Source organism: Clupea harengus, chromosome 14 (assembly GCF_900700415.2).
Source record: "Clupea harengus chromosome 14, Ch_v2.0.2, whole genome shotgun sequence".
Lineage (NCBI taxonomy): Eukaryota > Metazoa > Chordata > Actinopteri > Clupeiformes > Clupeidae > Clupea > Clupea harengus.
In genome coordinates, this window is record NC_045165.1 from 14309908 (window position 1) to 14324961 (window position 15054).

The 15054-nt window shown below is 44.9% G+C and overlaps 1 protein-coding gene across 2 annotated transcripts in view; it reads left to right on the forward strand.

The window, feature by feature from the left end:
* The window catches only part of ldah (lipid droplet associated hydrolase), a 64628-nt gene that overhangs the window by 34837 nt on the left and 14737 nt on the right, over window positions 1–15054 (forward strand). For both annotated transcript variants that reach the window (XM_012836722.2, XM_031579869.1), the window contains exon 5: window positions 9604–9844. In XM_012836722.2, coding sequence (XP_012692176.1) covers window positions 9604–9844 — 241 coding nt within the window. The remainder of the gene's footprint in view (window positions 1–9603; window positions 9845–15054) is intronic.

The following is a 15054-nucleotide window of genomic DNA, read 5'->3' on the forward strand; positions in this document are numbered from 1 at the left end:
CAATAAAACAGTCCTATCCTTTCACTTGTGGCAATGTATCCATGTGTATCGTGCACTCTATATGCCCTCTCCTAATCACCCCTCTAATTCTAAACGCAGCCTTTGGCAGCCAGCTTGAGCAGTTTTGTCGTAAACCTAGTAAACATTATACAATGAGGTAGCGATTTGGTACGGAACATGAAGCAGCGCCCTCCCATTGCCAGTCACCTACCACAGAGGCTCTGGCTTTTCCCTGAACAGCACATGAAGCTTCTTTTTTTTTCCCGCACTCCTCTTTTCTCAACCCAGTTTCGCCTTGAGACATTTTCCTGAACTGTTGTTAGTCCCCTCCATGGCACGGCATCTGAGTCAATCCACCAGGGATGTGAGGAGATGGCCTTTCAGTAGTTTACCGAAAAACAAAAAAGGCAGTATTTGAACATACTGTCTGCTGTGGTTTCCCAAAAAAAAGATATTCTGACTCATTATCTGCAGAAACCTCAAGGGTCATTGCAGATGTGACAGTGATGAAAACCATCTTGCATGTTGTTTGTCGACTCCAAACCTGGATAGCTGACCATATCAGCAAACAAGAGGCACTTTGAATAGGACTTCTTGATAGAGTGTTGAGTTTCTTGAGGACCCAACTGCCTGGTTGGAAAACATGTGGCTGCTCATTCATGCAACGCAGGATTACATTTTTGTCTAAAACCCTGTCAACAAGGTTCTCGAACTCACACACAGATGAACAATGCACGCACCTCCATTTTGTGGACATGATGGGGAGTCTTGGTCTTCTACAGAGGCCCTAGGCTCAAGGATTTGAGTCGAAAAGTCATTCAACAACCTATTATCATTTCACCCTGTTATGTTGATGAAATTGTAGAAATATTAGTGCCGTGCGACTCTCTCACGTGCACTGCTTAGGCCTCTGGGACTTGAGCCGACCTCGTTTGTTTATCTCTCACTCCCCCTCTCCATCAGCTCTCTGGGGATTGGAGGGAACAAAGAGAAGAGTCGAGGTGATCATCTGAATATGCAGGTGTGCTGCACCGGTTGGTAAATGGCGCAGTGACGCAGCTCGGGACGCCAGAGGCGTGCCAGGGCCGCTGTTGGCATTTCCTGTGTAAGGGATGGGATTGGCACCCGGCTCCCCCCCTGACCCATCTGCCCAGCACCTGCGGAGGAAGACACTCCGCTACCACATGTTAGAGGAGCCGCATTCTGATCCACATTTGTTTTTGTTGACGACCTTTTTCAATCCGGCGACCAGAACAATAGAAATTCCAGCTCAGCGCCACGTAGGACCACCTTTGACCTTTGTTGACTGAACAGGAAGCACGGCACAGAGTTGACAGAGAAGAAATATGGCAGGTTTAGTACGTAGATACAACTCAATACTCAATCATATTATACTAAAATATTATGCTAGGATTTATATTCCATATTTTGATTTTAAGCGGTGTACCCAAAGCTGTCCACTTCTGTCCTGGGTGTGCTACAGGGGCGTAACCATAGGCAGTGCAGGGGCCCACAGTCATGAGGAGCCCACGGCAGACAATTGTGCCCCTACACTGGGAAGAGGGCCCCTCCAATATATCCTTGAGACTCATCGAAGCAGGAACACAGCTGCTAACATTTCACAAATAGTAATGTAAACTATATGTATATATATGTGTGTGTGTGTGTGTGTGTGTGTAATAGATTTTTAACTTCTATTTTTCGATTCCCTAGGGGGCCTCTAGAAATATGTTGCACTGGGGCCAAGCATAACTAGCTTACACCGCTGGTGTGTTATGTACAGTGGTAGAAAAGATGTGAAATAGCACTGAGACGATGGCTCCCTACTACTGCACCGGGGTTCCCGCTGTTCAGGTATACTTTGTCATGATATACTGTAAACATATGTAATAGACCCTTACCAGATGGGACGTCTGTATTTGCAAGCACTAGTGCTTTGCAGGATCTGAACCTTTTCTATGGTGTGACTGGTTTTGTGCCCAGGTAGTTGACCCCACTGGAGTAGACCATGAATATCAAATAGTCTGAAATATGCAGTTTTGTGCTAATTCATGTAGACTTTTGTTCACTCGTAATGGTCCTTTAGCAAAGCGTTATATGTTAATTCACTTAACTCCAACCGTGTTGTAACTTTAACAGCACGGTGAACAGTGCGTTTGGATGGCAAACTAATAAGATGAGTTGTAGCTTCTGGCAGTGGTAGGGTTTCATGCTGGACTGACTTTTCACCTTTTATAGCCAGTGGACGTCACTGCGATAGGTGATAAAACCACAGACATCTTTAAGTGATCTCTTAACGCAGGTGATTGTCTCTCACTTTATGGGGGTAGGTGATTCCTGTTAAAGGCACAGCAGAGTGTGTGTGTGTGTGTGTGTGTGTGTGTGTGTGTGTGTGTGTGTGTGTGTGTGGAGTTGGAGGACTGTGTATGTGTGTGGGTGTCAGGGAGAGAGGGAGAGAAATAGGAAAAGCGTGTGTGTGCGCGTGTGTATGTATGAGAGAGAGAGTGAGTGGGAGAATGTAATCAGTTAGTGTGTCTGTGCAAGTGTCAAAGAGGGAGGAGAGGTAAGAGGTTGTGATGATGGAAAGGAGAGGAAAGGGAGTCAGCGCATGGCAAGCCCTGCGTTACCCTGCCCTGGCTGGCAGAGTCTGGCGAATCCAGCTGTGGTGATTTTGACTTTCCATGCCAGGTCTTGACAGTAACACTCCCATCCAGCTCCCCAAACCCAGCAAGATTTTTCCAAAGTGCCAAAAGATTTGGTGGTCACGCCCTTAAGGAGTGAATGTTTGGCTTCTTTCAGTTGACCCCTGTGTACAAATGTGAGAATCTGCATGTATGGTAAGATGTATGAATGTGAGAATCTGCATGTATGGTAAGATGTATGAATGAGAGAATCTGCATGTATGGTAAGATGTATGAATGTGAGAATCTGCATGTATGGTGAGATGTGAGAATCAGCATGTATGGTGAGATGTATGAATGTGAGAATCTGCATGAATGGTAAGATGTATGAATGTGAGAATCGGCATGTACGTCAAGATGTATGAATGTGAGAATCGGCATGTATGGAAATGTGTTGTAAGGCACTCACTGGCCAAACCGTGCCTGCAGAACGCTGGAAAATCAGCCTGGAGAAAATCAGCGTCGGCTCTCTGCTGAGAGTAATTAACGAGAGGCTTCTGGTGTTTTGGCTTTGCCAGCGGTGGTGCGGAGAGACTGCATCCATGTCACTCTGACACGAGGTCGCCCTGGAAACGGTGGGGGCATATCAGGGTTTTCCAGCTCTCGGGCGGCAGCGGCGGCGAGTTTCCATCAGGACGCTGGAAGGAAAATATGTTTCCTTGCCGAGCTGCAGCATCCGTGTCATTTAGGGCACACAACAGGACGCAAATGGGCACGAGGGGACGCCATGACGTGAGAGCGGGCGGGGCTCGTCCACATTAATATAAGTGTAGCAAAGGAGAGGTCAGAGTTCATCCGCTGTTCGCAGTGAGTGATATAGTAATGTAGTAAATGTATGTAAATAGTATAGTGAATATTTGTAAATAGAGGGACATCTAGGGAATAACTGCTATGTAAACAGGAATGTAAAGAAGAAACAGGTGAAGATCAAGTCAAGCACACAAGGTTGCTTCAAATACTGAAAATGTTTCGAACATACCAACAGAGTGCTTTTGTGGCTGAATAAGCTGAGTGTATATGGGTGCTTGTATGTGTGTGTGTATATGCACTGTGTAAAATTCCCAGGAGGTCTTTGTCCTAAGTATTAATTTCTCTGTGATGATGTTCAGTATGAAGCATGCGGCCCAAACAGCAGAGGCGATCCATCTCTGAGGGAAAAATGGGCTGTTGATGCGTACATGGAACGGTTCCACGGGCCAGCGCAAAGCAAGAGGGCGCTCTCTCATGTTCCTAAAAGAGCTTTGATTAGATCTGTCATTCTTCACAGCGAACAGACAGCATCCAGGAAATTCCAGCGATTGTGGCTCTGTGTGTTACGTGTGTGTGTGTCTGTGTGTATGTGTGCGCGTGTGTGTGTGTGCAGTGTGTGAGACTTCCTTTCATGTATATTGAATGATGTTTCTGTGCAGCTGTGTGTTGCAGCGTCTGTATGTTTGCCTTTGAGCAGATGCCTTCTGTGTGTGTTGAAGCCCGTAAGTCAGTTTGTGTTGCTGTGATATCGTGGGTGTTCCTGTGTGTGTGTGTGCGTGTTTGTGTGTGTGTCTGTGTGTGTGTGTGTGTGTGTGTGTGTGTGCCTGTGTCTGTGTGTGAGTGTAAGTTGGTTCTCCTTGGGCGGGCCGGAGCTTAGGGAGTGTAGGTTAGGGAGAAGTGGGTGAGGTCCAAAATGATTGGCCTTATTTCATGATTCCTTCATATCACACAAAATTATGAGGGTAGACTGAGCCAAAGGTTTGCATAAACATTACACCGTAAAAAGACAGACCCCGATATCCAACACGGAGAGAGCACCGACTGAACCCTATTTGCTATGTGCATCCTGCCCTATAGGAGGCCTCCCTTGCAACGGCATTTAAGAATAATATTTACCAAGTGTATAATCTGTCCCACCCTCGGATCTCTGTGACTGAAGCGTGCTTCAGAATTTCCAGTAAGACTAGGTTTCCTGTTCTGATGGCAAATGTCAACATAAACGTGTGTTTTCATGTGTTCCGTTCCTTTGCTCTAGATTTAGAATGCTGGACGGTTAGAACTTTAGAATTTAAATAGAAATTCTAATAATACAAAATAAAAAAAACGTAGTGCTAACATCAGCTGGTGGTTGCTGTCTGTTCTGCTGGGTGTCTGAATGTAGAGCACAGACTGTGTCTGTGTTAAGTACAGACTTGTCAACACAGAGTAACATATCATTCCCAGGCAACATTGCCAGGGTTACGTCTCCTCAACACGAGGGTGTGTCTCTCTCCGTTTCCTCCATCTTCACTGCTGTCTGCTTTTCTTTCTCCCCCGTCATCATCTTTCCCTCTTTTTTTTTTTTTTTTGTCCACCACTGCACCTGCAGTACAAGTGCACTGGCGTAATAACTGCCATCTCTCCTGCGTGCCCTTCAGCATAGCTGTTGAATGCTAAGAGATTAACTGCAACCACTTTAAGAATCATATATAGTGTTGAGACGCGGTGCTCTGTTTTCACGGAGGAAGGAGAAAACCTGTTGCCGTGTCTATTCCCTGGTTGTTTTCCGGTGTGCTGGTTTTTCTCCTTTTGGCCTCTGTTGGATCTGTGGGCCATTAACATTCCAGCTCCATCACACGTTCAGCCCAGATCTGTAGGAACCAAGCCCTGACCTCCAGACATATAACCTCGTTGGCTGCACCCTCCCTCTGCAGTCTCCTATACCAACACACTAACACACACACACACACACTTACACACACACACTTACACACACACACATGTGTGCATGCAGGCACAGCTGCTGATATACACGTGCAGCACTTGCATTCATACACAGAGAAACACACACACACACACACACACACACACACACAAACAGACATACATATGCAGATGCAGCTGCTTGCCATACACACATTGAGAAAGACTCATACACTCACAAATACAGATACAGCTGCTTGCCTTACACACATACACAGATACACAGAATCAGAATCAGAATTGTTTTTATTGCCAAGTAGGTTTACGCCTACCAGGAATTTGCTTTGGCATATTGGTGCAGACATAAAACAGGGTTGGGAAGGTTACTTTAAAAATGTTATAGGTTACAGATCACTAGTTGCCCTGTTCACAATGTAATAAGTAATAAGTATTTGAATTACTGTTTAATTATTATTATTTATATTAGTTACTATTTAAGTTATTATCAAAATAATGTAACATTTGATTACTTTCAGTTACTTTTTGATTGGCAGACTAGACGCTGTGTAAAATTCAAACAAGAGAACAGAAACAATGCTCAATTTTTTTTACTGAAAAGAATATATTCGGATGTAACCCCTTTGTAATCATCAACATTTTGATTAGTAGCTGTAATTTAATTACATACTGTACATATTTTCAGAGCACAATGTATACGCACTAAGCTGTTCTACAATACTTGAATGGCCCCCCGCCACACACACACACACACACACACACACACACACACACACACACACACACTTTTCTCTCTCTACCTCTCTACCTGGCCAGCTCCAAGCAAATCCCCCCCACCCGCCCCATGAGCCAAGTTTCTGCTCAAGGTTAAGAGGGGATGTTTCCTTTCCCCTGTAGCCTTTGTGCTTACTCCAGGGGGGTTCAGGCTCTGGGCTCTGTAAAGTGCTTTGAGACAATTTTATTGGTTTGGCGCTATGTAAATAAAATTGAACTGAACTTTTTTTATCAGTAACTGTAACGGAAGGTGATTACGTTTCTTTTTTTTATTTCATTATGTAATTCCGATTCATGCAACAAGTTACTGCCCAACCCTGCACATACACCAATGCACATATGCATGCATACATACTCACTCACGCGCACACGCACGCACACACACTCACACACACATACACACACAAACACACACACAGATATGCAGACTGCTTGTCATACACAGACACAAATACGTAGTCATATAGACTCAGACATAGCTGCTGACGTGCACACATACACATGCACACACACAGGTATAAACACACATTAAAATACCCACACACCAAATGCACACGCTTTCTATCTTAGGGCTCCTGCACACACACACACACACACACACACACACACACACACACAGACACACACACACACATTGCCTCCTCTTCTCCAGGCTCCTGGATGTAGTGTGCAGCTGCTGCAGCCTCAACACCCCTATGACCCCAACCAGATCTGCTAGGAGCTGCTGTGTGTGTGTGTGTGTGTGTGTGTGTGTGTGTGTGTGTGTGTGTGTGTGTGTGTGTGTGTGTGTGTGTGTGTGTGTGTGTGTGTGTGTGTGTGTGTGTGTGTGTGTGTGAGAGACTGGTCCAGCTGTCTGTCTGATGAAGGAGCCTCTCCTCTTGAGGTCTATCAGATTCTGTTGCATTCTTGAGCACATTCTTCAGACCTGCGGGACCAGGAGCTGCTTCCCATCAACCCCCACTGGTTTACACATCAAAGATCACCTGTGCTCCTTACACATACTCACTAAACCCCCTCGCTCTCTTCCTCTGTGTGTGTGTGTGTGTGTGTGTCTGTCTGTCTGTCTCTGGTACACGCAGTCACTCAAACCCATCTTTCTCTTTCTGTGTGTATCTGGTAAACCCCCTCGCTCTCTTTCTCTGTGTGTGTGTGTGTGTGTGTGTGCGCCTCTCTCTCTCTCTCTCTCTCTCTCTCTCTCTGGTACACGCATACTCACTGAAAACTCACTCTTTCTGTGCCTGTGTGTTTCTGTCTGTCTGTCTGTCTCTGTGACACACACACACACACACACACACACACACACTCCATTCTGTCTGTCTCACTTTCCATGTATCTGTCTCTATTCTGCCCCCACCCCTCTGGTCTCTCCCGCTCCCTCTTTCCTCTTTTCTTGCTCTCACCGTTAGTTTCAGCAGGTTTTGGGAATGCTTGGAGTCTGGTCTGGAAGGGTGTGACACCACGGCATCCTGAGTTGATTATGCAAGACTTCAACTCCCACAATACCCCTCCTCCATTTACAGGGCACTTCATGTCCACCTGATGAAGCAACACATTTACAACTCGGTCCTGATACCACAAGTGCAGGGAAGAGGTGCCACTCAAGAATTTCCTCTATGTTCATTGCATAAGGAAAATCAATGGACTTGAACGGCTTAGAAGTCAGGCTTTAAAGCAGCATTATGGAGTTTTGGTCTAAAACTAGCGACTACCTACCTAAAAGCATGCAAAAACCAATATAGTTGGCGTCGTGCTGTGAAAGCTTTTATTACATTTTTATGGGGTGTTTGGACCTAAACAATACAACTACTTACTGAATAGCCTGGATGGCTAGTGGGAACGACAGGCGAGATTATCTGTCCTTCGCGTGACCGTATACCATCAAAATTAATTTGAAGATAGTACCAAGAGTAGTTTCTCATACAAACATACCTCAAAAAGTGTCCGGTTGTTGCATAGGGTTGCTCTAAGAAGAGGAGGAACTGTAAGTGAGAGTTTTGAGATTGTGTTTGCAGCAACAGTTTTATTGTAATTGGCCTTAATGCCACTAGGGGGCCTCTGTGAGCACTGAGGGTGAGATGGTCTGGCTGGCCAGGTTATCTCTCCTCCTCTCGCCATCACCTGATATGGCCATAATGCACCTGAAGTTATTCCCTGGGATCACCAACACCACATTGAGAGGAATATCTGGGGGAAAAAAACTAAACTTGGATCAGTGATTTTTTTCCCGACAGTTAAATTGTTGAACTAATAATTGCCATCAGAAAAAGAGTCGATAAATCGGCTTTGGAAATTGCCTTGTCAGAGTGTTTGTCTAGGATATTTCCCATGTGTGTGAGTGTTTTCCTGCGAGCAGATCTGTTTATCTGATCTGCCGTACATATACACTCCAGACATGAACAGTAAACATGCGGTAGCTCATAAACCTGTCATTTCCCATTGCCATATAGAAGTTTCCCAGGGCTAGCCCAGAGACTTTGGAATAGTAATGAAAATGATAACAGCAGCATAATGCTAGGAAATAAATGGTTTGCATTTGGCACAAGTGGTGGAGCGGTGGTTTGGTTGTCATATATTTCACACATGGGAAATCCAGATATTGTGCTGCTTTGTTTCATTGAAATTTATTTGGCGGGGCCCGCAAAGAAATGGCTAAAGCAGACACAACACACACTCTTTCTTCATTTCCCTCCCTCTCTGTCTCCTATTCTCTCTCTCTCTCTCTGTCTCGCTTACTGTCTTTTTGTTACTAACTCAATGGGTTTATAGCTGTTTTCTGCCTGCTTGCCAAACGGAGGCAGGTGTTTCCTCTCTCAGCGACTCTCATTCTCTCTTTTTTTTTCTCCCTTTCCCTCTCTCTCTCTCTCTCTGTCTCATTCTGTGTCTGTCTCCCTCCCTCTCTCTCTGTCTTTCTTTACTTCTCTGTCTCTTTTCCCTCTTTCTCTCCCTCTATCCTTCCCTCTTTCTCTCTCTCTCTCTCGCTCTCTCTCTCTCTCTCTCTCTCTCTGACTACCTTAGTCTCTCTATTTCTGTGTCCAGCCCCAAATAAGATATTATTGACTTGCCTCCTGTACCATTTGTTGGTTAATATCAAGACTTCAAATACAGTTGTGAGTTCTATCAGAATAAATTTGCCATAAGTCATTGCATTGTTTTCAGTCTTTTGTGTACAAATGTGAACTGTTAAATCTTTGTGTCTTCTATGCTGCACAGAGTGTTGCTTCCTTAGAATAAATTAAATTGTACAGCTAACAATCAAAGTAAAAATATCCATGTAACTTACATTTGGAATTCAGTTGTTATTACCATGTGGAGGAAAAACTAAAAGGAAATGTTCAGGTAAAAGTGTTTGTTAACTGTAATATACAACAGTAAAAGGATATAGATGTAGGATATATTCTGAATATAGGTTCACGCTTACTTCATATAAGTTAATTCCGTTACTGTGACTCAGTGAGTGCTTCTATGTTTCTATTGGCAGGTGCTGAAGTCTGTGTTGCTTTTCCCCACCATCGAGCGCATGGCAGTAACCCCACAGGGCAAGGTCATGACCCCGGTGTTGTGCCACCTGCGCTACGCGACATACGTGCCCATCTTCCTGCTGTCGCTGCTGCCCGAGAGGCTGAAGGCCTGTGCCGTGCGCTGGGTGATGCGCGGTCTGCGCACCTTCGACCATGCCACCGTACCCGCTACCGTCAGCCTCATCAGCGTGGATTCTGTTGGTGAGACATCAACACATACATACACATATACACACACACACACACACACACACACACACACACACACACACACAGAGAGAGAGAGAGAGAGAGAGAGAGAGAGAGAGAGAGAGAGAGAGAGAGAGAGAGAGAGAGAGAGAGAGAGAGAGAGAGAGAGAGAGATGCACACACAGATACACGCACATAGATACACACAGATACACACACACAGATACACAGGCACACACACACACACAGAGACACACACACCCACTTACACATACAGACTGGCATACGCACAAGCATGCACATACATTACACTCACATACACGCACAGACATAAGCTTGCATGTACATCCCCTCACATACACACAAACACACACACACACACACACACACACAAGCATGCTTCTAAATATACTCACACTCACATACACACACACATGTCAGCTTCATTACAGCATACTACTCTCGAGAGGTAAGATACAGACATGCTCATGCAGAAGATTGTTGCTGAGTTCTGAAGGCATAGAGGAATACATGTGTGCTGCCTGTGTGTGTGTGTGTGTGTGTGTGTGTGTGTGTGTGTGTGTGTGTGTGTGTGTGTGTGTGTGTGTGTGTGAAGGGTTGTGTGTTTGTGTGTATGCATTATTGTCCAAGAATGGTATGTCAGTGATTTTTGCGTGGCCTGACGGAAGAACACGCAAAAGGGTCATATTTTACTGATGCATGGGGCTGATATGCCCAGGGTGCATGGTAGCTTGCACACGTACTACACAGATAAAACTGCACATTCTGGACTGTATAAATATTTCCAAAATTGTTCTTTGTGTGCCATCATCCATCAGTATCAACACTGCACATCGCACCACTCTCAGCAAAGCACAGACAGTCATATTCACATTAAACCAGCGTTTGTGCCAGTCCTGTCTGTTGGTACGAGAGTGGAGAGTTCGCTTATGATTTTTCCACCACAGCAAGAGACTTCAAAAAGCATGCCCAGATCACCACATCCCCAAATGTTTAACCCCTAAGACAACATCGGAAACGGCTTGACTGGTTGTTGATGGATTGGGAAACCCTCCTTGGACGGTAATGAAAGGCTTTTAGGGTGAATGCGCAGTGGGCCTGCGACTGGAGCAGCTAACCGCGGCTTGGAGCGGAGTGGAGTAGGAAATCTTCCGCAATGCATCGCTTGTGTTTACATCATCAACCCTGGCCGTGTGGTTGTATGTCTTCGATTCCCTCTTATAAATAAAGCATATTTTCCTTTGAAGAGAGATGCTCCCACTACTGCTGCGGTTGAATCATATCCTCATATCTGATTTAAAGGTTTTCCAAAAAGGGCTGCTGCATCTTTTCCTTTTTGGTTGTTTGTCTGAGTTGAGTCAGCTTTGGATTCAGATTTGGAGTGGAAGCTGAATGAGGGGAGCGTGGCAGTTCTGTGTCAGCGGGTTAAACCAGAGACTACAGGACTCAGACCCACATGGGCATCCAAGGGGAAAAATCCTGATAAAAGTTCACTGACTTTTTTTTAGAAAGCCCTGCTAAGCCCAGATCAACTTCTCTGGATGTTCTAAGATGCATCTTCTGCTCCCCTCTGCCTGTTACTGGTTCTTAACATGCCACTGCAAAAGATAACGTGATTTTCCATTAACCATCCCAGGTTGACTAAAGGGATCTTTCATTGAACACTCTAGTGCTTGATTACTACAATCCTTCAAATCGTTGCTACTGATTTTTCTAGATGGGATGAACACCTTGTGTAGTTGGTAATCTGATATCAACTTTATTTTTTCTATACTCATAGAAACAAAGTACTTTGTAAATTACAGCAGCATTGTACAGTTTATGTCACGAATACTGAATATGTCAGATTCATTCATTTCCAATTTTGCAGTGACCCTCGGTTCACCGTTGCCAAATTTCCTCCAGAGCCAGACAGTTCAGGGAAGCATGAAATCCCTCTTCATATTAAAAGCCTGTAAAGTCTCCTCCATTAAATGTTTAACGATAGAGCGATTGTTTGTAATTCAGACACGCCGCACGGCCAGGAGAGGAGGCTTTTGGTGGGGGTTGAATGAGGTGGGGTGGGGTGGAGGGGAGGGTGGATATCTGTCTGCAGTTGTTGCCAAGAGGACGAGCATATAGGGTGTAGGGTGTTCTGCAGCCAGATGGTGCTGGAGATAAGAACCTGGGGTAATTAACGCCACTCCTTGAGCAAGCCAATCATCTGGCCGCAGGGTTCGCTAGGTTGGACCACGGATCCATGCGCTTCTCTTTTTTTACTTTCTTTCTTTTATTCTTCTTTTTCTCTTCTCTCTTATTCTTCAGTTTCTTCCCCCATGCGAAACGTGTGCTGTTTTCCTTGTCCGTCGAGGGAGGGGAGATGATTGATGTCGTGATGGTCGGAGAATCTTTGCCAAAGAGCTCTCTCTGTTTAACTGCAGGAATATTACTAAAAAGGTTTTTTTCTTCTGGAGGAGGGGGGTGTGCTCCCCATTTCTCTTTCCATCTTTCTCGAAAGAGTTTCGCTCCCAATTTCACCCAACGACATGGTTTCAATAATACCCCCTTTTGCATTAATTGCCTTTTCGGACCCTCCATAGCATCTGTGGAGAACGACCAAGATGTACTTTTTTCTTGTTAATTCCATTTTGTTTTGCTCTCACAGAAGAAGACTCAAAACATTTGGAATTCTTTGCCGCAGTAAGGTTTGATTAAGAAATATTTTCGCATTCTTTGAAAACGCCAGGTGGTACTCATTGTTTTCTCTTTTTTTCCCCTCCTTTTATGTCGTTTTTTTTCTCAACTTTCTTTTTTTTTCTTATAAGGTTTTGCACTATTGAGCAGTGGCCTTTGACTACAAAAATGAAAAGCTACACTCATTCTCTGTCTTATATTACATACAAAATTAATGGTGAGTTGACAGACATAATTAAGAAAACATGTTGCGATTAGATGGAACTTCCTGCGTACATTTCAATATTTATTTTCCCTGAAATACCATCTCTCAAGTGGAGGATGTTGATACGCTCTCGCTAACTGGCTGTGCTAAGAGTCTACACTGCACCCCCTTCGCTCGCGGATGGATCGCCTTCAAACGTCGAGCGGACGAGTGCTCTGAAAAAAAAAAAAAAAATTAAATTCAGTTGTCCTCATTCGTCCAGGTCCACAAAGGCCTCCCGCGTTCAGGGCTGAACACTTTGGACATCGTTCAGAGATCGTTTCACTTAGCCACTCAGCGTGGCCCTTTTACATTACTCCGCTAGTGTTCACACATGGTTTTACTCCTTCCCTGCGACCTTTTCCGCTGTAATTATTCAGAGAATGTACAGTGCAGCGCAGCGCAGCATAGCGCGGGGGCCTGATCCAGCCCCGGCATAGCCCACCACCAGCTGGCCTGTTGGTGGGGGCGAGACGCGAGGGCAGGCCATTACTCTCTGTCTGCGCCGTTTTTGATGCGGCCTCCTCGCATCTTTTTCATGTAGCCCCTTATCTCTCGACAGGATCATGAGAGAGAGCGTGGAAGCAGTAATGAACTGAAGGTGAGTTCACTTCCTGGCCTTACACTGATGGATTTGGAGAACTGAAGCTGGAAGGAGAGGGGAAAGCGGTGAGGAGACGTGTGGGGGAGGGGGGGGGAGGTAGTTGGAGAAGGTATCCCACTGACGAGCAGCTTGGCGGGGGGAAGCTGTGTAGCTTCCAGCCTGGCACCTTGTGCTCTGTGTATGAGTGTGATTTCCTCCCTCATCCCCTGGCTTGAGGCGGCGCGGGGAACTCGTCCAGACACCTGTGGAGGAACAACAGCAAGAGCTACTCGCTTGGTCTAATTTATAATCACACATATGCTTACATGCATGCACACAATGACATGTGTGAACATATGCGAACACATTTGTGCACACAAAATGCACAAAAATACACCCTCTCATGACACACTTGTGCATATATGTACTGTTACACACTTGACCGTAATCATTTTTTAATACACACACACACACACACACACAAAAAACACACACACAAAAAACACCTGGAAACGCACACACACTGTACTATTAGAGGCTCTGTAAAACATATGCTTTGAGTAATAGTCCAATCATTCCCAGTTTTTTATCTCGTAAATGTAGTAATGCATTTACAAATGAAGTAATGCATCCAACACCCAGAGGTTAAATGGGGCCAAGGCTGTCTTAGGCTCAATTTCATCAGGGGACACTCAACCTTACCACATCCAGTATTCAACAAACGTATATGTTTTATTACACTTCTCGGTCTTAATAATTCAAACAATGAGTAAAACACATTTTTCACTAATAACTCTAGATTCATTGCAGTGACTGTTATGGAGCTGCAGAGTATTTAGAATGTAGCAGCATGCAAACATCAGAAGTTTCACAGGGTTTCCTTTCTTACGGTCAATGGATTTCCCCAAAAGGCACCTTGCAGTTCAACCCTCTCTTTTGTCAGTCAGATGGCGCCGATGGCAGAGAGATTAAAAGATGGCGAGATAGGGAGAGAAATAGCGCCGAAACTGACACGGAAACCTAATTTTGTTTCATAACTGGATGTAAAGTTGTCTGATATTCTGCTATTCTGTAAGATACTTTTCGATTTTACTCAATGCTGTTTATCCCAAGACCTTGTAGATGTAGAGTCTGTCAAATTATATCAACCATGGGTCTTAAAATTATACTTGAAAGTAATAATTTGTGTGATTTTTCTTTAAATTATTATTCAAATGAAGGCCTTTGTGTGTTCAAATATTTTGCCTGACAGGAGTCTTTGTGAATTGAGTTGACTGGGTTGCTTTTTCTGCCATGGTTCCCTTTAAAGTGGGACCAAAAGGTCCTGGCCCGCACTGCTTCCCGTGCTAAACGGCTTTATGATGTTCCTCCTTTAGCAAATCAACACGGCAGAAGAAAAAACGCGACCGCCGTTCCCTTTGTCAATTCGCGTACCCACTCTGTGACCCTCTTCAGCTGGGTCTGGCTCTCTTTCTGGCTCTGACCTTGGTGTGTTTATACAGTCTACCGTCCCACACACATGCAGAAATATGCAAGACATTCTGCGGCATTGGGCTTGAACGCGGCAAAAAGAAAAGCCATGTGTGAGTTTGTTGACAGGCTTGTCTTTCATAATTACCAGACAATGTGCCTGTGTGTTTGTGTGTGTGTGTGTGTGTGTGTTTGTGTGTGTGCTTTGAGCTCCCCATTGAAGTCTCGCCA